Source organism: Notamacropus eugenii, chromosome 1 (genome assembly GCF_028372415.1).
Source record: "Notamacropus eugenii isolate mMacEug1 chromosome 1, mMacEug1.pri_v2, whole genome shotgun sequence".
Classification (NCBI taxonomy): Eukaryota; Metazoa; Chordata; class Mammalia; order Diprotodontia; family Macropodidae; genus Notamacropus; species Notamacropus eugenii.
Genome location: NC_092872.1, coordinates 376501623 through 376524178, shown reverse-complemented (window position 1 = coordinate 376524178; position 22556 = coordinate 376501623). Strand labels below are relative to the sequence as shown.

At 43.1% G+C, this 22556-nt stretch overlaps 1 protein-coding gene across 2 annotated transcripts in view; it reads left to right on the top strand.

The window, feature by feature from the left end:
* The window catches only part of DPYSL3 (dihydropyrimidinase like 3), a 142306-nt gene that overhangs the window by 102098 nt on the left and 17652 nt on the right, over window positions 1-22556 (top strand). For both annotated transcript variants that reach the window (XM_072630671.1, XM_072630672.1), the window contains exons 3-8: window positions 208-392; window positions 2741-2905; window positions 7548-7609; window positions 8490-8570; window positions 14347-14415; window positions 17960-18080. In XM_072630671.1, coding sequence (XP_072486772.1) covers window positions 208-392; window positions 2741-2905; window positions 7548-7609; window positions 8490-8570; window positions 14347-14415; window positions 17960-18080 — 683 coding nt within the window. The remainder of the gene's footprint in view (window positions 1-207; window positions 393-2740; window positions 2906-7547; window positions 7610-8489; window positions 8571-14346; window positions 14416-17959; window positions 18081-22556) is intronic.

The following is a 22556-nucleotide window of genomic DNA, read 5'->3' as shown; positions in this document are numbered from 1 at the left end:
AGTAAGGGGAACTAGGGGAACATTGTATGCAGTAACAACAATATTGTATTGGTAATCAGCTGTGAAAGATTTAGAACACAGTGATCCACCACAACTCCAAATGACTCATGATGGGGGGGAAGTTGTTGAAAGCCTTTTGTGGTGTTAAAGTGGGTCCTATGGGCTTTCTTCAGAACTTTGTCACCGTTTTTGTCACTGTCTCTTCAGGCAAATTGGAGACAATCTGATTGTACCTGGAGGAGTGAAGACCATTGAAGCTCATGGGAAGATGGTGATCCCTGGAGGCATAGATGTCCACACTCACTTCCAGATGCCATACAAGGGGATGACCGCGGTAGATGATTTCTTCCAAGGGACAAAAGCCGCGTTAGCTGGTGGGACCACCATGATCAGTAAGTTGAGTCAGCTGTATTTGTTCAGTCCTTTTCCCCCAAAAGTCAGTGGTTGATTATTCAGTCCAGGGGATAATCAGAGTTGTTTTCAGGGCCAAATCATAGGCTTCTCCATCCTTAATTCTTAAGATTTTACTAGTTAAATTGATGTGAGAGGTAAGGGAAACTATATTAGATGAAGAATTAGTTGTCCATTGTCTACATGGAAGAGATTCATGGTGTGGATGGGTGGAAAATGGAGAGGTAACTGTCCACTTGTCTCAGCATAAGGGGCATTGGAAGAACTAGGTCCTCAGGTGAGGCACAGGAGGATTTTCTGGGCCAGCCTATCAGAAGCTAGTTCCCAAGGGGAGGTAGTCAGAGGAGAGACCATTTTAACCCACTGGAGCAGCAGAGTTGAATCTAGGAATGGGGTATGCAGAGAATTAGCTTAACAATGAACAGATCCTTGGGATTTGCAAGTCTTGGTAAAGAGAGGATTAAAATTATATTATATGTTATTGCAGAATATTTAGATGGCCTTGTGGTGGTAGCTGTCTCCTTCCTCCCCTCCCTTTTCTTTCTTTTCTCCCTCCCTCCCTCCCCTTTCTTCTTTTCTTGCTCCTTCTCTCCTTTCTTTCCTTTGTCCTTTCCTCCCTTCCTAGCTTTGCCTGTTCTCAGGAGTCTTATCCTGTTGGTGAAAGGTAATCCCAGAAGTATCCAGCTTTTCTTTTCCTCTTTGATGATTGGAGGAGGAGAACCTCCTTCTTCCCTCCCATCTCCCCCCTCCACAGGATTGCATCAGTCATACCAGATGCAATTAGAGGTTGCCTGAGCGAAGAGACTTGGGTTTTCTTCCCCAGCCAGAAGGAGGGACCTGATTCCCTACCAGCTGATTTCTCAGCAGCTGCCTTGCCCACAAGAGCCCCTGGTTTGGTGCCAAACATTATTAAGTAGTGGTTTGGTGTATTTCCTTTCTGATAAGTGCACTTTGGCTGAATTTGCTAGAGTGAGTAGTCTTGAGACTGTGCTTTCTGCTACCCAGATGAGGGGGGTGGAGATGGAAAAAAGCAGGTCTAGTTAGCTTCCTCTGTCTAAGCACCATTAATGTCTTCTGTGGGAGAGGGGATGGGAAAAGGTTTTTCAAAGGGATCAAATGTCAAGACAGCGAGGCTGGATCTGGCCCATATTGAAAGGAGTGACCTGACTTCATTGTCCCACAGACCCAGGGACTGAAGCAGTCTGACTGGACCTCGAAGAAATTTTACTATGAACAAAATTTTTAACTGGATGTAAGATCATTGTTGACTCTTAAATGATATCCACTAATTCAATAAGGAAGCAAAGTCAGGAGACTATTAGCATTGATCTAGAGCTAGAAAAGGTCATCTTGTTCAACCCTCTCATTTTGCCTATGAAGAAAATTTCACCCAGGAAAGGGAAGTGATTTCCTCAGGGAGTAAATAATGGCAGATGTAGAAAAAGGCCCCTGCCTTCATAGAGTTTATAGTTTAGAGAGACTTTGACCCCACGGTGACCTCACAGACCAGAATTTGGCACTTAGAAGAAGCCTGAGGCCAGTTGCTTAGCATCATCTCTGTAATACTGTAGGATATCTGCTGCATGCCAGGATGCTAGTGGAGTCAGGATGGCTTGAGTTACCACCACCCTCCCACGCTACCAAATCACTGCCAAGGGAGGGGAGATGGACGTTGTGAACCAAGAGATTAGGAAACAGTCTGAGCCAATTGGAGTTAACTTTGCCCCCAGGAAGATTGTCCTGGATCCCAGATGTGGGTGGGGCCTTGGGGCAAGGAAAATATAGATAGGTTTAGTTCCTGAGACCCAGAAAACCTTGCATTTTGCTTTTATCTTGTTGCAACCTGTTTTTATCTTTGTGTGAGCTTCTTTTGCCATCTTGTGGAATGATTTTACCTGGGGTGGGGAGGCTTCTGAATATGTTTTTTAATTAAAGAAATTGAATATCTCAGTCTTAGGTTTTAAGTGGTCCATTGCCCTAGCCATGGAACCACGATTGGGATACAGTTTTGTTGGGCTAGTAAAAGTCCTCAAGGTGGCAGAAGTAGCTGTGGTATCGTAGAAAGAATGTTGGACTTGGAAGTTAGGAAGACTTGGGTTCAAATTTGGCCTCAGACTCGTAGTAGCTCTGTGATCCTGGGCAAGCACTTAACCTCTGTTTGCCTTTGTTTCCTCATCTGTAAATTAGGGAATGAGCTAGATGACCTCTTCTAGTTCTTCCGGCTCTAATTTGATGGGACTAGTACCCATTTGCAAGTCACTAGTGTCCAGAGGCAAGGTCAAAGCAAGAATAAGATACTTCAGCCCTTCTCCCTCTTGTACTTGTCCAGTCGACCACGTGGTCCCTGACCCAGAATCCAGCCTGACTGAAGCCTATGAGAAGTGGCGAGAGTGGGCAGACGGGAAGACCTGCTGTGACTACTCCTTGCATGTGGACATCACTCATTGGAATGACAGAGTCAAGCAAGAAGTCCAGAGCCTCATTAAGGACAAAGGTGAGTAAGGCAGCTTAGGGTTTTCCCCAGGTGCCCTTTGATTCCTTAGGGGCACCTATTTTCCACAGGTGCCATTTAAAATTTTTCCCTTTCCTGAGAGGGAAAGGGAGGACAAGGAAGCTTTGGGAGATTCTGAGACCTCGCTAGTTGGAGGCTGGCATCTGGGCCATGTCTCCCCCAAAAACTCGGGCGGCATGAAGTGAGGTCTTTTGCTTCAGACCTCGGATTAGGGGGCATAAACAAAGCTCTTCTCTCCTTTTCTGAAGCATGCAGCACAAGTTTCCCTTCAAAGACAAAGAATAAATCTGGCTCCCCATTCAAGGACTTGGGTTCTCTAAGGCCTTCTGTTAATATCTCCATTAGCAAATATTGATTGCGTGCCCACTGTGTGTGCTTAGCTTTAGAGAAGGGGAAGACTTGGTCAGTGCATTCAAGGTATTTGCCAACAGCGTGCAAATACTTGGAAAGTGAAACAATACAAGACAAATATGTAGCGTGTCAAAAGGAAGTAGATGATGTATTGCCCACTGAGGGATGTAAACAGTGATCTGGGAGGGTAGAGAAGAAAAGATAATGGGTTGGCAAGGCCTTGGGAAGAAAGAGAGACTTCCCGTTGTACACTGAAATGTTCATCTATGTTAATTATTGCCAAGTTCATGATTTAAAGAAGAGAAATTTAATTTTGAAAAAGAGCAGACTTTCTTCTCTAGACTCTTTATTCTCTACTCCCTCCCCCCACTCCTTTTTGGGAGTAGGACTCCCCCCCCCCCAAGCAGTAATAACTCCTTTCCTCCCTCCCTGTTTTGGTTCAAAAGTGTGAGAAATTCTACACTGACTAACATGATTGTGGAAACCCTTTTTACCAATACTGGTCAGTACCTCCTCTGATTTATAGTTTTAGAAGGTTGCCTGGTCACTCAATCAATAAGCTTTTATTTATTGCAATTATCATAATGTAGCGATATATAACATATAGCAATAATAATATATAATATCATAGCAGTAACAATAGCTCGCATTTTTACAGTGCTTTGGAGTTTACAAATATCTTATTTGATTCTCATAACCACCCTGGGATGAAGGTACTATTTTTACCTCCGCTTTACAGGTGAGGAAATTGAGTTAAACAGTAGTTAAGTGACTTGCCCAGGGTCACAAACTAGTAAATGTCTGAGGTTTGAATTCGAGTCTTTCTGACTTCAGATCAAATAATCTATCCACTGCATCAGTTGGTTATCTCTGTGCTAAATACTGATACAAAAAAAGGTGAGAATAGTCTGTGCCTTCAAAGAACTCACATTCTAATGGGGGAGATGACATGTAAACAGCTACATATAGACAAGCCACATACAGGATAAATTGGAGATAATCCTTAGAGGGAAAGTAGTAGCATTAGGGGGATCAGGAATGGCTTCTTTCCGAAGGTGGTGTTCTAGGTGAGGATTGGAGAAAGCCAAGGAAACCGAGAGGTAGAGACATCTAGCAGTGGGGAACAGCCACTGAAAATGCACAGATGGAGTATCTTAGACAAGGAGGTTATTGTCACTGGCTTATGGACTAGATGGAGAGGAGTAAGGTGGTAGAAGGGCCCAGGTAAGGAAGGGCTTTCAAGGTCAGAGGATTTTCTCTTTGATGCTACAGGTAATGGGGAGCCATCTGGAGTTAGTTGGAATAGAGGGTCATGACATGGTTAGAGCTGAGCTTTGGCAGCTGAGTGGAAGGGTGGGGAGAGACTCGAGGCAGAGAGACCAGCCAGTGGGCTAGTGTGGTAATTGAGGCGTGAGGTGATGAGGGGCTGTACCAGGATGGAGGCATTCTCAGAAAAGAGAATGTATAAGAGGGGGGAGGAATGGATGCATACAAGAGATGTTGTAAAGATAGAATCGTCTTGGCCACATATTGCATATGAGGGTTTAGACAGTGAGGAGGCAAGGATGACTCTTTGGTTTTAAGCTTGGGTGACTAGATGCAACTTCCGTAGTAATAGGGAAGTGAGGAAAAGGTGAGTGTTTGGGGTGGGGAGCGGGGAGTGGGGAAGATAATAAGTTCAGTTTGGGGCATGCTGAGTTTAAGGTGTCTACAGGACATATAGTTCAAGATGTCCAGTAGGCAATTTCAAATGCAATAAGGGAGATACCAGGAGAGAGGAGTTAATTAGGGCCAGATAATAGTTCTGAGAGACTGAGAAGGAGCAGTCAGACAGGAAGGAGGAGAAGTCCATATCCTGAAAACCTAGGGAGAAGAGAATATTCAGAAGAGTGTGAGTAGCATCTGTGGCTGCAGAGGTCTGGAAGGTGGAGGATTGTGGGGCAAGGGGAAGGTCATTAGATTTGGCAGTTAAAAGATTATTGGTAACTCTGGAGAGAACGCTTTCAGTTGAGTGATGAGCTTGGAATACAGACAGCAGATGGATTCTTCCTCCAGGACTTTAACCATGAAAGGGAGGAGAGATGCAGGACAGTGGCTAGTGGGGATGGACAGATCAAGTGAGGGTTTTTAAAGGGGTGTGGAGAGGGTAAGTGATCTCCCCCAGGCACTCTTCTGTCTTCCATGACCCTTCTTCCATAATATCTTTGTCATATGTAACAGGAGATGGAATCACCCTGCATTCCTTCCCCCACTGCCTTTGGAGACAACACATGAATCTAAGAGATATCCTCAGTTTTCCAAGCAAGAAACCTGTGGATTGAGGATTAGGGCAAAGAGATTTTTCATAATGGAAAAAGATGTTGTTTAGTTCATCTTAGCACTTCCTTTCTCCAGTGTGGAACAAGCAGCCAAGCTTTCTGAAGTCTCTTCTAGCTCTGGATGAATAAACTTGGGATCCTAAGATATGCATGTATGAGAAGGTGTTCGTGGCTCAGTATCGTCTTGGGAAGTTATTTCTTGTGGAGTGTTCCAGTAATTTGTGTTGATCTCTTGTGTTTTTCAATAATTTTAATGACTTCCTTGGATAAAAACATAGTTGGCGCCCTTATCAAATGTGTAGATGACACAAAGCTAGGAGGGATAGACAAACTCATTGGATAACAGAATGGTGAGCCAAAAGATTACAGCATGGGGTTGGACTAGATAGTCCTTTCCAGCTTAGATTTTGCAAAACTGTCATCAGTGTTGTTTGTTCTTTAGAAAGTAAGATAAGGGTTTTTCTTCCTGACATGTGTGAGTTGAAAATAAGTCTTACCTCATGGCTATTGGATTTCACGTTACAGATGTGAAGGTCTTCATATATTGTGAGAGGAAGTATGATAATCCTCACATTACTGTATCTTCTTGGTGTTTGACATCAGCAGAAAGGAGAGTCATCAACCTCTGTACATTGGAAAGAGTGCTGAGTTTGGAGTCCAAGGATGTGGTCTCAAATCTTGGGTACACTGCTTACTGTGTGTGACCTTTGGGACGTCATTTAACGTTTCTTAGCCTTAGTTAATTATGTGCACATGAGGCCTTTGGACTAGTTGGCATCTGAGGTCTCTTCTAGCTCGATATCTGTGGTTCTGTGATCTGGGTCACTCATTCATTTATTTAATTTTTAAAACCTTTTTGTTTCATTTATTTGACAAACTTGTATTTGGTGCCCGCTTGTGCAGTACGCTGTGCTAAGTGGGAGAGAGATTGCTACCCTCATGAAGCGCTCAGACTAAGACACTTGGATAACTATAATGAACAATTCTATGTTAGAGAATTTAATGCAATTAATAAGGTGCTACGAGAGGACTAGGAAGGCCATTTGGCAGGAAGATCAATGAGACCATAAGAGAGGTAGCATTTAAAGGGTAGGAATTCAGTAGTTAAATTGGGCATCTGGGGAGCATGGTGGATAGAGTGCTGGGCTTGGAATCAGGAAGACTCATCTTCCAGAGTTCAAATCTGGCCTCAGACACCTACTGATTGTGTGACCCAGGGCAAGTCACTTAACCCTGTTTACCTCAGTTTCCTCATCTGTAAAATGAGCTAGAGAAGGAAATGGCAAACCAGTCCAGTATCTTTGAAAAAAAAACCCAAAAACCCCAATAGGGTCATGAAGAGTTGGACCTGACTGAAGTGACTGAACACCTGCAGAGGGAGCAGGCAGACTAAAATTGTAGAGGTGGGAAATGTGCCTGGAGGAAAGTTGTATTAGAATGCAGGAAAGATAAGATGGCGCTAGATTAGGTCCGGTCTTAAGTGTGAGGCAAAAAGAGTTTGAACTTTATTTATACCCTTAGGGAGCCTCGTTTGGTTTTGAGCAGGTGTGGTGTGTGATCAGCACTGTACCTCCCAGAAATCGTCCAGGAAGCAGTGTGAAGGATATATTGCTAGGGAGGGAGGGAGACTGGAGTTGGGAAGCCCTGCCGGAGGCTTTTGTAATATAGTTCAGGCAGGTGTCAGTAAGCCTTGTGGAGAATAGAATCGTGGGTTCCTGGACTCAGAGGTTACTGAGTGAAGCTCCCTCATTTTTCCTGAGAAAACCGAGTCTCAGAGAAGTTACTCGGCCAACGTTATACTGGTAGCAAATGTCAGAGGCAGGATTTGAACCCAGGTCCTGCGTCTCCAGAGCCTGAGACCTTTAGAGAGACTGGAGAAGATATGGGCTAAATTTACCTCTCTCTTGTTTCTCTCCTCTCTCCAACTCCTGCCTTTTTTTGTTTTGTTTTTACAGGCGTCAACTCCTTCATGGTTTACATGGCATACAAGGATCTGTATCAGGTCTCCAACACAGAGGTAACAATGACTTTGCCATCTGGTTTGGGAGTGCCTGGGTGGGACTGGTTTATCTGTGGCCTCAGCTTCTTTGGCCCTGGGGAATACCATGGTTGTCCTTGGAGACAGTCAGAGTTCCATTTGAATCTAGAGTAGCTCCAGCTACATATTTAATAAGGCAGTAGGCAGGGTTCCCACAGTCCTGGGGAGCCAGAGCTAGAGTTTCTATGGATAGCAGTCTCCTTTGAAGGGAGGGGGATGGTCCTCTGCATCTCCTTTTACTGCTTCCCTCCTTCCTCCTTTGCCCCACAGCCCCCACTTAGTGTAGCCCTGGAGGGGTCTCACCCCGGCAGAGTTTGGAATGTTCTTTATCAGAGGGATTAATACCAGTCTACCTCAGACTGCTTTTCCAAGGAGGTCCTTGGGGGTGTAACAAGTGGTGGGGAGAGATGTGGTTGACTGGCCCTACGTTTCACAGGGGAAAGGGAAGTCCGGATCAGAGATGAGGCCTCTCTGAGAACCAAGAATCTGGTTATGAATCACCAGATGTATTATTAACAAGTCCCAAGGCTATCTCCATCCCAATTAGAGGATGGCCTAGGGCCAAATCCGAGAAGAGATCCAGGATATTAAGGAAATACATTACCCCTTGAATTCCCCTCTCCCAAGGTTCCCTTTGGAATGCCTGTGTATTCTTCTGGGGAGATAGGATGGCTGCTGGAGACAGTCATGCTGACTTGGTTTCCAGTGCCAGTCTCTTCCATCCCAAAGTCATTTTTCTTGTTGAGCCAAGCAGAACCCCAAGAAGGTTTTCCTTTGGGCATTTGAGGGTCCCCTTTTAAGATGTTCAAAAGCGTATAGGATTTCAAATGAAGACAACTGGTATCCTTTTCTATTTCAGCTCTATGAGATCTTTAGCTGCCTTGCAGACCTGGGTGCCATTGCTCAGGTTCACGCAGAAAATGGAGATATCATTGCACAGGTAATTGAACAGCTAATAAGAATGTGCTTTCCATTTGGATCCCCAAGTTTCTCTCTGCTGGAATGGACCACATATTTACGCTGACTTTAGGCCATTGGATAATAGATTTTGAGCTGGAAGAAACCATAGAACCCAACAAGTCCTACTTTCTCCTGTTACAGATGAGGAAGCTGAGGCCAATGGTAGTTAAGTGACTTCTTGGTAAATATTTGAAGCAGGATTTGAACCCAAGGCTTCCTGACTCCAGAGTCAGTGTTCTTTCCTCCTCACCAAGGTCTTAACCTCAGTTTCCTTTTCTTATAGAATGAGGACAACAAAAACATCTGTTTCACAGGGTTATTGTGAGATTCAAATGAACTTACAGACGTAAGGCATTTTATGGACTTAGTATTACTTCGGCAGCTGGGTGGCATAATGGATAGAGGTACGGGCCCAAAGTCAGGAAGGCTCATCTTCCTGAGTTCAGATGTGGCCTCTGACCCTTCCTACCTGTGTGACTCTGAGCAAGTCACTTAATCCTGTTTACCTCAGTTTCCTTATCTGTAAAAGAAGGAAATGGCAAAGCCTTCCAGTATCTTTGTCCAGCAAACCCCAAAAGGGCTGAGGAAGAGTTGGACATGACTGAAACTACTGAACAACAACAGAGTTTAACAACAAGACAGGGTCTAAACCCAGATCATTCGACTTCCAGCACCTTGTTCTTTCCACAGCTCCATGTTGCTGTCCTGAAAGTTACTGGTGATTTTTCCTGAAGTGAAAACAAGACCCAGTTGCTTGAGTGTCATTATCCTAAAAGGAAATCCTTTTTAGAGCACAATCTATCTCAGGGTGGAAAAAGGGAAATGATTTTTATTTTTAATTAAGATTGAACCTGATGGGAACTTTAGAACTTACTTCCTTGAGATGCTAAAAGAATGTGTTTTAAAGATGAGCTGGAGAAATTCCTTTGATTTCCTGGGCACATTTAGTGACCTGTCCTAAGAGTGATGAAAGTTAATCCCCTGAGCCCAAGCAGGTCATTTGTAAGGAAGCAGGAAGTACTCTCTGCTTGCTAAATGGATTAGATGAGTAGATGCATTATGCAAAAGGACTAGCCTTGCTTGCACATGTCCAGCAATGGAGACTTCCAGAAGGAACAGAATAGAAACAGATAGGTCAGCTCTTTTGTTAGTAAGAATAACAATAACTTGCCTTTCTGTGGTATGGCTAAGTGGATTTTCTTTGTAACCACCCTCCCTGTGAGCTCGGTGGTAGTTAGCAGATAGGGTGAGGAAACTGAGCCTCAGAGTGGATTTTGAAGGCCTTTCACATGGAGGGAGGGTTAGGCTGGGACAGAGAAGCGGGTTTGGTGTACTGTGGGGAAAAGCTTTCTAGTGATGAGTGCTGTCCAAAAGCACAAGGCATTAGCCACATCCAGAGGGAGAGAGTTCTTCCTCATCCCTGATGTGGATGTTAGGTGACTGGTCAGGGAGGTTATAGGGGAGGTCTCTGCAGCAGATAAGCTTTGGATCACATGGCTTGTGGTTTCCCTTCCAGTTAACAGGGTTTGCAATTCTGTTCCTTTCCTGATGTCAACACAACTTATTAAGTGACTGAGCTAGGATTTGGGCTTGGTTCTCTTGACTACAAATTCATTGATTTTCCCACTAGACATACTGTTTTTCAGGGTTGGCTTGCTCAGATTCCCCTACAAAAAACTGCTCCATTAACCACTTGGATGTCATAACAATAATCATAATTAATGATGATAATTATAATCAGCATTTATATGGCACTTTAAGAGGTGCAAAGTACTTTACAAACATTATTTAATTTTTTTCTCATAACCCTTAGAGGTAAGTGCCATCCTATTCTACGGATGAGGAAACTGAGGTGGACGGTGATTTGCCCAGGACCAGATTTTAACTTCTTTCTGACTTCAGGTCCTCTGCTCTGTGATAATAATAACAATAGTAGCTAATAACACTTTTATAGCTTTTACTATGTGCCAAGCTCTGTGCTAAGCCTTTTATAATGATCATCTCATTTGATCTTCACAGCAACCCTGGGATGGGGTGCTGGTATTATCCTATTTTGCAGATGAGGAAATTGAGGCAAGCAGGAATGAAGTGACTTGCCCAGGGTCACACAGCTAAGTGTCTGAAGCAATATTTGAGCTCAGGTTTTCTTGACTTGAGGTATAATAGCTAACCTTTATGTGGTGCTGACTGTGTGCCAAGAACTGTGCTAAGCGCTTTATGTGACTATTTCATTTGATCTTCATAGCAGCCTTGGGGAGTGGATGCTGTTATTATCCCCATTTTGTAGATGGGAAAACTGAGGCAAGCAGAAGTTAAGTGACTTGCCCAGGCTCACATGGCTAGAAAATGTCTAAGGTTAGATATGAACTCAGGTCTTCTTGACTCCAAGCCCAGTGCTCTATCCATGGCACCACCTAGCCCTTTTTCTCAGAAGTTTTCCCAGGCTTGGTGAACCTGTCCACCAGAGTAGAGCTAAGAACCTGCTTTAGATCCATTAGGACATGAAGTGTTTCCAGTTAGGGTGAAGAGTCTTGTCTGTCAGGCAGAGTTCTCCCCATGTAATCTTCAGACTCTGGATTTTTTCCTGTTTGGGGAAGATGAAGGGACAGCGTGTCCCCTCAGCATTCTTAGGACCATGGGGGAGAAGTAGTTGTGTGTATGAGAAACTCTGACAGCCTCTGCCCATGTGCCTCCAGAGATGCCTTGTGTGAGGGTCAAAAGGGAGGAGAATTCACAGTAATGTCAGCTAGAAACTCTCACTCATTGAGTGCCAAGGCTGCTTCCTCAGGATTCTCCATAGATCTACATTAGCTGCTTCTTGACTTATTTTGAGAAGGCAGAATGGTGTAGTGGATAGGGCTCTGCCTGGTCTTTGAAGTTTCATTGCTATTCTAGATCCTTCCTAGCTGTGTGATCCTTGGGTAAGTTACTTCACTTCTCTGTTCCAGCCACAGTTTTCTCATATATGAAATAAGGGAGTTAGACTTGATGACCTTTGAGCTCCCTGCCAAATCTAAATCTAAATCTGCATTAAAAGTATATAGTAATCTTTTCAAAGAAACTCCCTTTCTTCTCTTTTCTCCTAAGACAGTGTGTCTTTGAGTCTTAGTTTCTTGATGCCAACTTTAGGACTCATTGCCTCCTTGCAAACAAGAAACGATTGAGGGCACTTTTCCATTTGGAGGAATTTCTAGTATTGTTTATTAAGTTTAGTCTTGGCTATGAGAGATCTTGTTGTCTAATAGAAGCAGATGTACCCTGGGATTTCGAAATCCTTATGTAAAAGGAACTAAGAAGAAGAACACACTTGGCTCCTTTTAGTACAGAGTAGAAGAACCAAAAATCTATATTGTAAAGTCATAGAGTAACAGCAGAATCTAGGAGCCTGGACTCTCATGACCCTTCTCTAGCTGGACTGCCTAGAGTTCATGTAAGGGTATCATCAGCAGGAGCTTAGCTGGCATTGGGTAAGTGGAAGGCACCTTGGAGATCATGTAATGAAACTCCTTCATTTTATAGAGGTGGACTTAACCTGGGTTCAGCTGTAGCCTGGATAGTAATGTCACTTGAACTGGGAATTCTGGGCTACAGTAGGACTAAGCTGATTGTGTGTGCCCCTACTAAGCACAGCCCTCATAGGGGAGCTACAGGACTGCCTAGGGAGAGGTCCATGGGCCCAGGTTGGAAGCAGAGTGTGTCAAAGCTTCTGTGCTGACTAGGAATGAAATCAGTGAGGAAATGATGTAAATACAGCTTGGGTGGGATTGGGAAGACTCAGTTTTCCAAGGAGAGAAGAGAGAAAGAAGGGAGGTAGGGAAGAAATATACACAGAGAAAGAAGGAAAAAAAGAATGAAAGAAATTGAGACTAAAGTCTCATAGTAGAATAGTTTAGGCACTACTTGTATAAGTAAGCACATAAAATATGGATAGCTTCAATGTCCAGTCCATTTTGGTTTTTTTTTTTTTATAAGAGTGAAAAGGCAACAGGAAAAATATTGCCTGGTGAATCTTAATGGGTCCCTGCCATTCACACTGAAAGAATTGTTTTTGCTGTCAACACTTCGTTGCTCCCAGACAAAGGATGGCCTTTCCATTCCTGTGGAGATGAACACTTCAAAGGTTCTCCATTATCTCCATTTTTCACCCCAGAATGACCATAGCAAGCTTCCAGAACAGTAGACCAGACTCTCAGTGTTTTTGTGCATTCTTGGAATGAAGCTTGTTATTTTAAAAACAAATCAGGATGGCCTGTCACAGATCATTCCAGGATCGCTGTACTAATTTGACAGCCCATAAGCCTACCAGCTCAGCAGCCTTCTTGTGGAGAGTTGGAAAGATGGTTTGTGGATTCAGAGGTCAGGCTGTGATTTATAGGGTCATAGGATTTAGAAGTGGAAGGGACCTTAAAGAGTATCAAAGTCTTCATTTTACGGATAAGGAAATTGAGGTCCATAGAAAGCAAGTAACTTGCTTCAAGTTTACACAGGGAGTCAGCAGTAGAGCTAAGACTTGAACCCACATCCTTGGACCTCAAATCCCACATTCTTTCTATTATCCCACATTAATTCTCTCTTATCTGTGCAACTGTTAGGTTTCCAAAGTGTCCTAGAACTTATCTTGGAGCTAGGGAGGGAACTGTTCTGAGTCAGACTAATTAGTAACATTCTTTTCTAGTAGTTACCCACACAGCATGCTCTTCCTGTTAGCTAGTAAATGAAGACGTGGGTTGGTGTACAGAGGAGATGCAGCCAAAAGGAGGGATGAATGGGATAGGCCTCATAAAGACTTACTGAATTGCAGATGAGGAAATAAAATGTACTTTAGTTCTTCTTGCCATTATGTAGCAAATGGTTCAGTAGGGAAGTTTGCGAACACAGTGCTATCTCTTCTGGTCCAAATTCTAGTTCAGTTTAACAACAAAGGGCTTAGCAGATTCAAGCACTCTCCCCTTAATGGTATTACCGTTTTCCTGGCGGACGTTCCTGCATTATTTTGTGGTTTGAAGTGCATGCACGTGCAGGCTCCAAGTACATACACCTGCATGCTTGGAAGTACATGTGATTAGTTTTGCAGTTACTAGCCCCCACCCTGAGCCCCTGCCAGCGTAGATGAGTTCTTGGGAATTGTCTGTCTACACATGGAGTGTGCAGTCACCTAGCTAGTGTCAGAGGTCAGATGTAGAGGAGTGGTATGTCATATACATAGAATTTTGCTGGCCTGAAGTAAAAGATAAAAATGTCTTTTGATAGGAGTCTGCCCCATTGAACAACAAGAGATAGAATATAACGGCTGGATATAATTTAGGGGATTATAGAGCTTAGATAGGAAAGAATCTCAGAGGTCATTTGTTCTCCCATCCTCATTTTGCAGATGAAGAAACTAAGGCCCTGTGGAAGTTAAGTTGACTTGCCCAAGGTTATACAGATAGAAAGTATTAGAACGGGAATTGAACCGGGGTTAGTAGCTCTCACCGTTGTACCACGCTGCCTCCCTAGACTCAGATCTCATCTCTGTCATCTATCTGCATCGTCTAGTTCAGGTTGTTTCCTCTCTCTCTCTTTCTGGGCCTCGGTTTTCTCATCCATAGAATGAGAGAAGTTGGACTCAGTAGTTTTCTAACCATTCTGGTTAGAGATCTTGTGGTTCCATTTTTTTTTTCCATCCTTTGATGGAAACATTCTCTAGAAATCTCTACCTTTTTAATTGCTGAAGTTAATTGGTATCTGTTCACATCTGGCTTTTTTCATCCCTCTAGGAACAAGCCCGGATGTTGGAAATTGGAATAACTGGCCCTGAAGGCCATGTGCTGAGTAGGCCAGAGGAGGTAAGTGGTAAGAATGAAGGAAAAACAAAAGCTGGGGCTGTCTGTCTTCCTCTCGGACCCTCCTTGGAGACATGCTTTCATCAGAAGCAGGCTTTCTTCTTCCCATTCTGCGCCTTGTTTTATGTCAGATACATTTATGTTTGGCAGTCACTCCCTAGTATGTGTGTTATCCTCTCTTTCCCCCCCTCCCGCCAAGCTGCATGTTTGCTCATACATACTTGTGCACACACTCATCTTGAAAATGGGGAAAAATCAATAAAGAGAGGGAAACTATATTGGAGCTTTTTATCAAAGGCTGTCTTTGGCCGACACAAGCAGAGAGTGCATCCAAATTGGAAACGGATTGCTAGGAGAGAGAGGGAGAGAGATATCTCCCTTCTGATCTCATTAGGGCAGGTGAAATCTATAGACCTTTGGGAATGGCAGTAAGAGGGAAACTTCTGAATTCCTTCACTGCTGAGTAAAGTTGTGGATTCAACATCATGGTCCTGTATTTAAAAATTTTTTCAGTCCCAGAATCAGTGATTTAAGCTTTCTGTGTGGACACACAGGTGGTTGAGAAATTATTTCAGCTGCTTTCTAACATGCTGCAGGTTTTATATATGTTGATCATTAAATGTTCTGTGTCCTCCAAAACTGCAGGATTCCCTCCTATTCTGGAAGTGATAATTCTTTTGAATGATGGTGGTCTTTATATCATCATGAGCATAATAACTAACATTTGTATAGTTCTTTGGAGTTTGCAAAGCTCTTTTATTTAGTTTCATTTAGTCTTCACAACAGCCCTGTGGGGTAAGTGCTAGTATCATCCCCTTTTACAGATGGAGGAACTGAGACTGAGAGGTTGACTTACCTGGGCTTATCCAGCTAGAAAGTAACAGAGGCAGAATTTGAACTAACTTCTTCCTTGCTCCAAGTACAGCGTTCATGCCCCTGTAAAACCCAGCCACCTCATATTTTACTGTCTACTAGGTTCAGAATTGGGGGGGAATGGGGGAGGGGAGGGAGGGCGAGTACAGTAGAAGGGTTTGTATGTCTCCAGAGTAGCACTCACTTGTCATGGTGGCATCTGCCTGAAGGATTGGGAGTTGTTTGTCTCCATGGTAAATAGTAGGTTGGCATTATAAAGGCTGGCCTGTTGGCATTATGGAATGGGCCACCTAGAACTGATTCTGTGTCTTGCTTATAAATGAATAGAACTCCTTTCCTGTTCCATAATTCTGATATTGGTGATAGGAGGCAGAAACCCCCTAAGCAGAAATGTCTAGTTCTCTCCTGCCCACCCCACCCCCCTTGTAATGATCCCTTCTTTTTTCTGTTACTTGAATTTGTCATTGGAATTCATTAATAGCCTTGGACCCTGGCTTATAGGCCAGATACATCTTGCCTGTAAAATTAGTCACCACTATGTGGGAAACAAAGCCAGATTAATTCCACAGGGTAGGTTGACTTGGGCTAATCGGCGCCATTCTAGAAACCATTTCTAAAGGCTAACCACTGAGGAGATGTGCTTGCAAGATAGATTCCTTCAGCTGGGTCACTGAGGGAGTCTGCAGTGGGCCAGGGGCCAGGGGATTTCAACGAAAGGCCTATTTTTGCCTTCTCTGGTTTGGCTCCCTCTCTCTTTCCCCCTTTCTTCTTTTTAATAAGAGGCCTTTCAGCTGTAGCATCTGTCAGAACCTTGGAAGCCTTTGTGGGTGAAGTCAGAGAGGGTGATGTAACCTTCCAAAGATAGTCAGGTTGCCGAAGTGCTGGAAATCCATGCTGTGCTGGGGGTGTGGGGAGAGAGAGAGAGAGAGAGAGATCAAAGGCCAGGATTGAGGTCATAGGGAACTGAAGTGGTCAAGACAGCTGTTCAGAGGGAGGGGTTATCAGGGAACAAGACAGGCCCTCTCTAGTTCAAAGCATACCTTAACTGTACCTTGAGTGCTACCTTTGAGCACTGGAACCCAGAGGCTCCAGAGAAACTTGAGAAGATAATAGTCTGAGAGATAGTAGAGGGTCAGCGGCTTTCTCCTCTGTCATCTCTAAGCCCAATGTCACCTTCCTTCCCCATAGGGGCAAAAGTAGCTTGTGAGGAGGACAGACTCAACTACTCAGGCTTGTGTTGTCTGCGAGCTGTGTTCCTGCCAATGTATTATTTTTTCAAAAATTATTAATTAAAATTGATTGATTTTAAAATAAGTTTAATATATACCTAAATATGCATAGACAGAAATAAGTCATTTCCAGCTCCCTCTTCTCTCATGCAAAGTAAAGCATTTACAGAAAACCTATCAACAGTTGTACAAAACCTTCCCACTATATTCTTTTGGAAAAAAGTCCTTAAAATGGGTTTATTTTAAAATAGATAAAATAAATATATACGTAAAAGAGGTACAGAATTTTAGTAATAAGTCACTTCCTTTTCCATTGTCCCTTGTGCAAAGTAAGACATTTTAAAAAAATAATTTATTTTTAGTTTTCAATATTCACTTCTATTAAGATTTTGAGTTTTAAATTTTCTCCCCCTCCTACACACACACACACACACACACACACTTTTAAAAATAATGCAAAGTAAAACATTTTCCAAAGCTTACCAACACAGTGATCCCACATCTGTTGGTTTATGTGACATCTTGTACCCATAGTTCCCCAGCTCTCTACAGCTTTTTGCTTCTGTTCAATTAAAAAACTGTTCATTAAGCACTTGCTGAGTGTGAGGTACTGCAATTAGATACAGAGACAAAAATAATCAAAAATTTTCTACTGTTGAACTTATATTCTGTTGGACTGTATGTATATAGCATTACATAGATCATAAAATCATGGCTGGAAGGGCCCTCTGAGGTTATCAAACCCTATGCCTTCATTTTACAGACAAAGAGACTGAAGGCCAGGGAAACCAAGAAATAGGATGAGTAAATACAAGGTGGTTGACTATAGGGAAGTGCACTATTAACTTTGGGCAATTATTGAGGTAATGAATGTGAAAGGGCTTTGTGATACATAAGGACTGAATCAAGTACAGTTTATGTTATAAATCTGCACTCCAGAATCCCAGCTTTGGGTTTATAAGGATTAGATTTAATCTTGGGGACATCCTGCATATTGTTCTCTTAAGCTTATGACCTCACCTAGAGTGGTAAGGAAGGGTTAATTAATTTATGGTATGACCAAGCCCTTGGACTTGATCCTGCAATATTGTTACTCAAAAGATAACTAAGGTTTCAAGCTGTGGTTCAGCTGATGTTTGCTGATTATTTTAGACAGACATTCTGGTTCTATGATGGTGTTTTCCCATAGGGGTGGGGTGCACCATTTAGTGGGATGGTAAGATAAAGGCTGTAATATTTCTTCAACCTTGTTTAAGTGCAGACGTGGCATGGGCATTTGCTTAACAAATAGAGCCAGCTGAAAAATCAGCTTCATTCTCTGTTAGCTTATGACCACTTATCTCCATGAGGCATGGCACCTGGGCTCTGGGAGGCTGATGGACTGGCAGGTTTGTTGGGGAGGGTGTTCCCTGTCCTTTCTGATGTCTGGATTCCTTTCCTTCTAGCTGGAAGCTGAGGCTGTTTTTCGGGCAATTACCATTGCCAGTCAAACCAACTGCCCTCTCTACATCACCAAGGTCATGAGCAAGAGCGCTGCCGACCTCATCTCTCAAGCCCGGAAGAAAGGTGAATTGTGCTCTTAGTGAGGTCCCTGTGCCTCTCCTGCCTGGCCTCCTTGGTCAATGTCCCCAAGTCTTTGCTCTGCTGAGTGTACACTTGTGAGATTTAGGATCCTAGTTCTAGGGTTGAAACGGACCTCAGATGTCAGTGAATCCAACCTCTTATTTTGCAAATGAGGAAATTGAGGCCCAAGGAGTTTAGTTCATAAAATGAAGGCCCTACTTGTCTATCCTGGGGACTTACTTACATATCCTCACTGTTGTTACTCACTGCTAGCTCTGCCCATTATTCCAGTGTCTCTGGAAGAATAAAGTCACTTTATAGCCTGGGTGGATTCTGCTAACTGGCATTTATCAAAGACCTTGCCCCTCCATCTGACTGGTAGATGGCTTGACCCCAGAATGAGTGGCCTGTGGGTGGTTATGAAAGCTGCAGGGACAGATGGTGAATGAAAAAAATCAGAGATGGACGGGAGAGAGGAGAAAGGGAATGACTTCAGAAGAATCCGTTGGGATTTCTGCTTCAGGTGAATGCCAGTTGCCAGATCATTAGGTAGTAATGAAATATTTTGGGTAGAGGAGAAGCCGTGAGAACAGACAGTAGTCTAAAATACCACATTTTGGGCTATGTCCCCAAAGCTCCACATGTAAGTGATTGGGGATGCTAAAAATAGCCCATGCTGACTTTGGTGCCCAGCTTTCCTGAGGGTGGGTGGCCCGTCCTTGTGGGTAGAGAACCCTTTCTGTCTAGGCGGTCCCGAGAGATTCACTTGGGTTCTCTGTATTACCCACTTGACAACAACTCTTGTGTGTGTTTTACTATGGTGTTAAATTTGTCATCTGACATAATATTGTTTTTTCTCGATGCCTGAATCACAAGAGGGCCAGATCTGGGAAGAGAGCCCAAGTTTCTCCTGTTCTCCTCCTTCCTTTCATGGAGAAAAGTAGAAACTAGGCAAGTGTATACGAGGCTGCAAAGCCATCCTGGGGACCACTTTTCCATGCTGGTTCTCATGAGTATTTCTCTTCCCTGTCAAACCCTGCTTTGGATGCTGTCATTTGGGACAGACTTGACTTTAGGGTCGTTTTCTTGGATTAGTCTGTTCCTTTGCTGGGGAAGAAATTACTCAGAGTCTTTGGCCTCAGATGAAAATTGCTCAGGAAAAGATGAAATAAAATTTAGAGCGAGAAGGACCTTTAAGACCTGCTGGGTCAAACCCCTTCATTTCACAGTTGAGGAAGTGACTTCATAGTGTTGAGTCTTTGCTCAAACCCTACTTCATGTAGAAGAAGGTCCACACTGCAGCTCTGATGTAGTGTCTCATATGGCCAATAGACTGAGTGTCAAGGAAAAGGAAGCGTATTTTAATGAGGGGGAAAAGAACTGGCCCTAGAGAGGAAGTATGTCCATGAAACTTTCTTCCCCTTTCTTTCTCAGGGGAAGAGAAAAGCTAATCTTGAGCAAGGAGACGTGGTCATTGTCATGGTCAGTGTTGATTGAGTTTCTGATGGGTTTCCAAGGTCTTTGGTGATCCATCTTTTGAGAGTGACTCCTTAGGACTAAATGCCTCTGGCTGTCAGAACCTGGATGAGTTTTCTTCATTTCTCCACCATTGTGTCCTTCTTGCTCTTTCTCCATATAGTTGTTTTCATTTTTTCTTCATTCTTCATGCATCTCCATTTTTCAGTTGAATTAATATTTATAGAGAGCTTCTGGAGCATCAGGCAGATTAACATCAACACATTTGGTTTCATGAGAGTTTGCTAGTCACCTTGAAGCCAAACCTCTTCTGTAGCTTTAAGGGGGAGACTTTGAGATGAGGAAGAAAGAAATGAGAGTTAGAAAGGGCAGGGCTGAAGGCGATTCTGACACCCAAAGTGAGGTATAGAGCTGATAAATGCCAGCTTGGATGTAATAGTAGATTTCAGTGCTCATTGACTATTTTTTACCTTTCAAAAATAATTTTTATTGCTATGTTTTATTTTTATAGTCAGCTAACAGTTATTCAGTAAGCATTTTAAGCACTTATTGTGTGCCAAGCTCTGTGAAAAACACTAGAGATTCAAAGAAAGACAAAAGACAGTCCCTACTCTCAGGTAGACTAATCCTGGATCAGCTTTCCAGGTCATTTGTTTTTCCGGTGAGATATTTCACATTGTCTTCTATTTTTTCATTCTTTTGGTTTTGTTTTATAATTTCTTGATTTCTCATAAAGCCAGTTGCTTCCATCTGCTCCATTCTAATTTTTAAAGAACTATTTTCTTCAGTGAGCTTTTGGACCTCTTTTTCCATTTGGTCAATTCTGCTTTTTAAGGCATTCTTTTCCTCATAGAATGTTTGGACCTCTTTTGTCATTTGAGTTAGTCTATTTTTAAAAGTGTTATTTTCTTCACATTTTTTTGGGTCCCCTTTAGAAAGCTGTTGACTCTTTTTTCATGATTTTCTTGCATCACTCTCATTTCTCTTCCCAATTTTTCCTCCACCTCTCTTACTTGATTTTCAAAATCCTTTTTGAGCTCTTTCATGGCCTGAGACAATTGCATATATTTTTTTGGAGGCTTTGGATGTAGGAGCCTTGATCTTGCTGTCTTCTGCCAGGTGTATGCTTTGGTCTTCCTCTGGTTGTATGCTTTGATCTTCCTCATGTGAAAGGATGGAATAAAATATCTTTTCACCAAGAAAGTAACCTTCTATAGTCTTATTTTTTCCCCTTTTTGGGCATTTTCCCAGCCAGTTACTTGACTTTGAGTCCTTTGTCAAGTTGAGGGTGTACTATTCCAGGCTTCAGAGGTTTTGTGCAGCTGTTCTCTGAGATATCTCTAGGGACCTTTAAGTTCTCATTTCCTCCAGAGCGACATAGTCAAGGGAGAGGTGTTTACTCCTCTCCTGGCCTGCACTCTGGTCTGGAACTGCAAGTTGGATTCCCTCTCCACAGCTGCCACCAGCTCTGCCATGCCAGGGCTCCTCCTTACCTCAGGACAACTACTCAGGGCTGAGACTCAGATCAACTGCTCAATTCCTCCAGGGTCTTTAGGCCAAGAGCTCCTGAAGCAGTTACTGCTGCCACAATGGCTGCAGCCACTCTGGGGCTGGGGCCAGACCATACTTCTCTTTCACCCAGGTGAAAGAGCTTTCTCACTGACCTTTGAAGCTGTCTTTGACGTTTGTGGGTTGAAAAATCTGATAACCATGGCAGCTGCCTGGGACTCAGCACCCTGAAATCTGCTTCAGTACTGTCTGTGCTGTGTGGCCCACGCTGGGCTGTCCTTTGCTCAGAGCCCCGTGCATTAGATCCTTCCTGTTGGCCTTCCAAGCTGTCCTGGGCTAGAAATCTGTTTCACTCTGTCATTTTGTGGTTTCTGCTTCTCTAGAATTTGTTTAGAGTAATTTTTTATAGCTATTTTAAGGGCTTTGGGGGGAGAACTTAAGCATATCTGTGTTTCTACTCCACCATCTTGGCTCTGCCTGACAGTCCCTACTCTCAAGGAGCTAACAGTCTAAAAAGGGAGAAATTGTGCAAATAGCTATATACAAGCAAGATATATGTAGGATCATTGGATGATAATCAAACTAAGGAAGGCACTAGCACTAAGGTGGATGGGATGCAGAAAGGGGCCTTTTAGCTAAAACCTGAAGGAAGTCAGGAAAGCTACATTTTCCGATGCATCCTTCTCTCTCCCAGAAAGAAAATCCAAAAAAGATCTAACAAAGCTAGCTAACACAGAAAAGTCTGATCTCATCTCTAGTGTTTTACATGTAGAGTGTCCTATTATATCTTTTCTTTGGGGCCAGACCTGGTCATTGTCATTTAAATACATTCAGTTTCAGTCCTTTTGTTCTTGTAGTTCCTTCCATTTACAGGAGTGTAGTCATTGTAGATATTGTTTTCTAGGTTCTGCTCATCTTGCTTTGCATCTGTTCATAAGTCTTCCCATGCTTCTCGGTATTCATTATTCATTGTTCCTTACAGCATAATAATATTTCATTGTATTTATGTATCATAACTTGTTTAGTCATTCTTCAATAATCTCATCTACTTTCTGATGAGTGTTTGCCTTTAAACAGACCTTTATTGAGTGCTTCCTGTGTGTTAAGCATTGGGGATAAAAAGACACAGATAAAACTGCCATCCCCCTACTTGGCTGAGGTTCTCCAGGGAATAGAGTTTCACAACTTTATTCCTTTGCCTCAGCAATCCTCTAGATTGACATAATTCACTGTTCTTCTGCTAGGGCCCCTATTAATGAAGTCAGATGGGGTCCCCTGTCCCATGGAAGCCCCCTTATCAAGTGGTCCAATCTGTAGGGACAGATGGTGAATGAAACATATCAGGGTAGGATAACAGAGAGGAGAAAGGAAATAGCTTCAGAAGAATCCATTGGAATTTCTACTTCAGGTGAATGCCAGTTGCCAGGTCATTAGGTAGTAATGAAATATTTTGGGTGGAGGAGAAACTGTTAGAACAAATAGTAGTTTAAAATA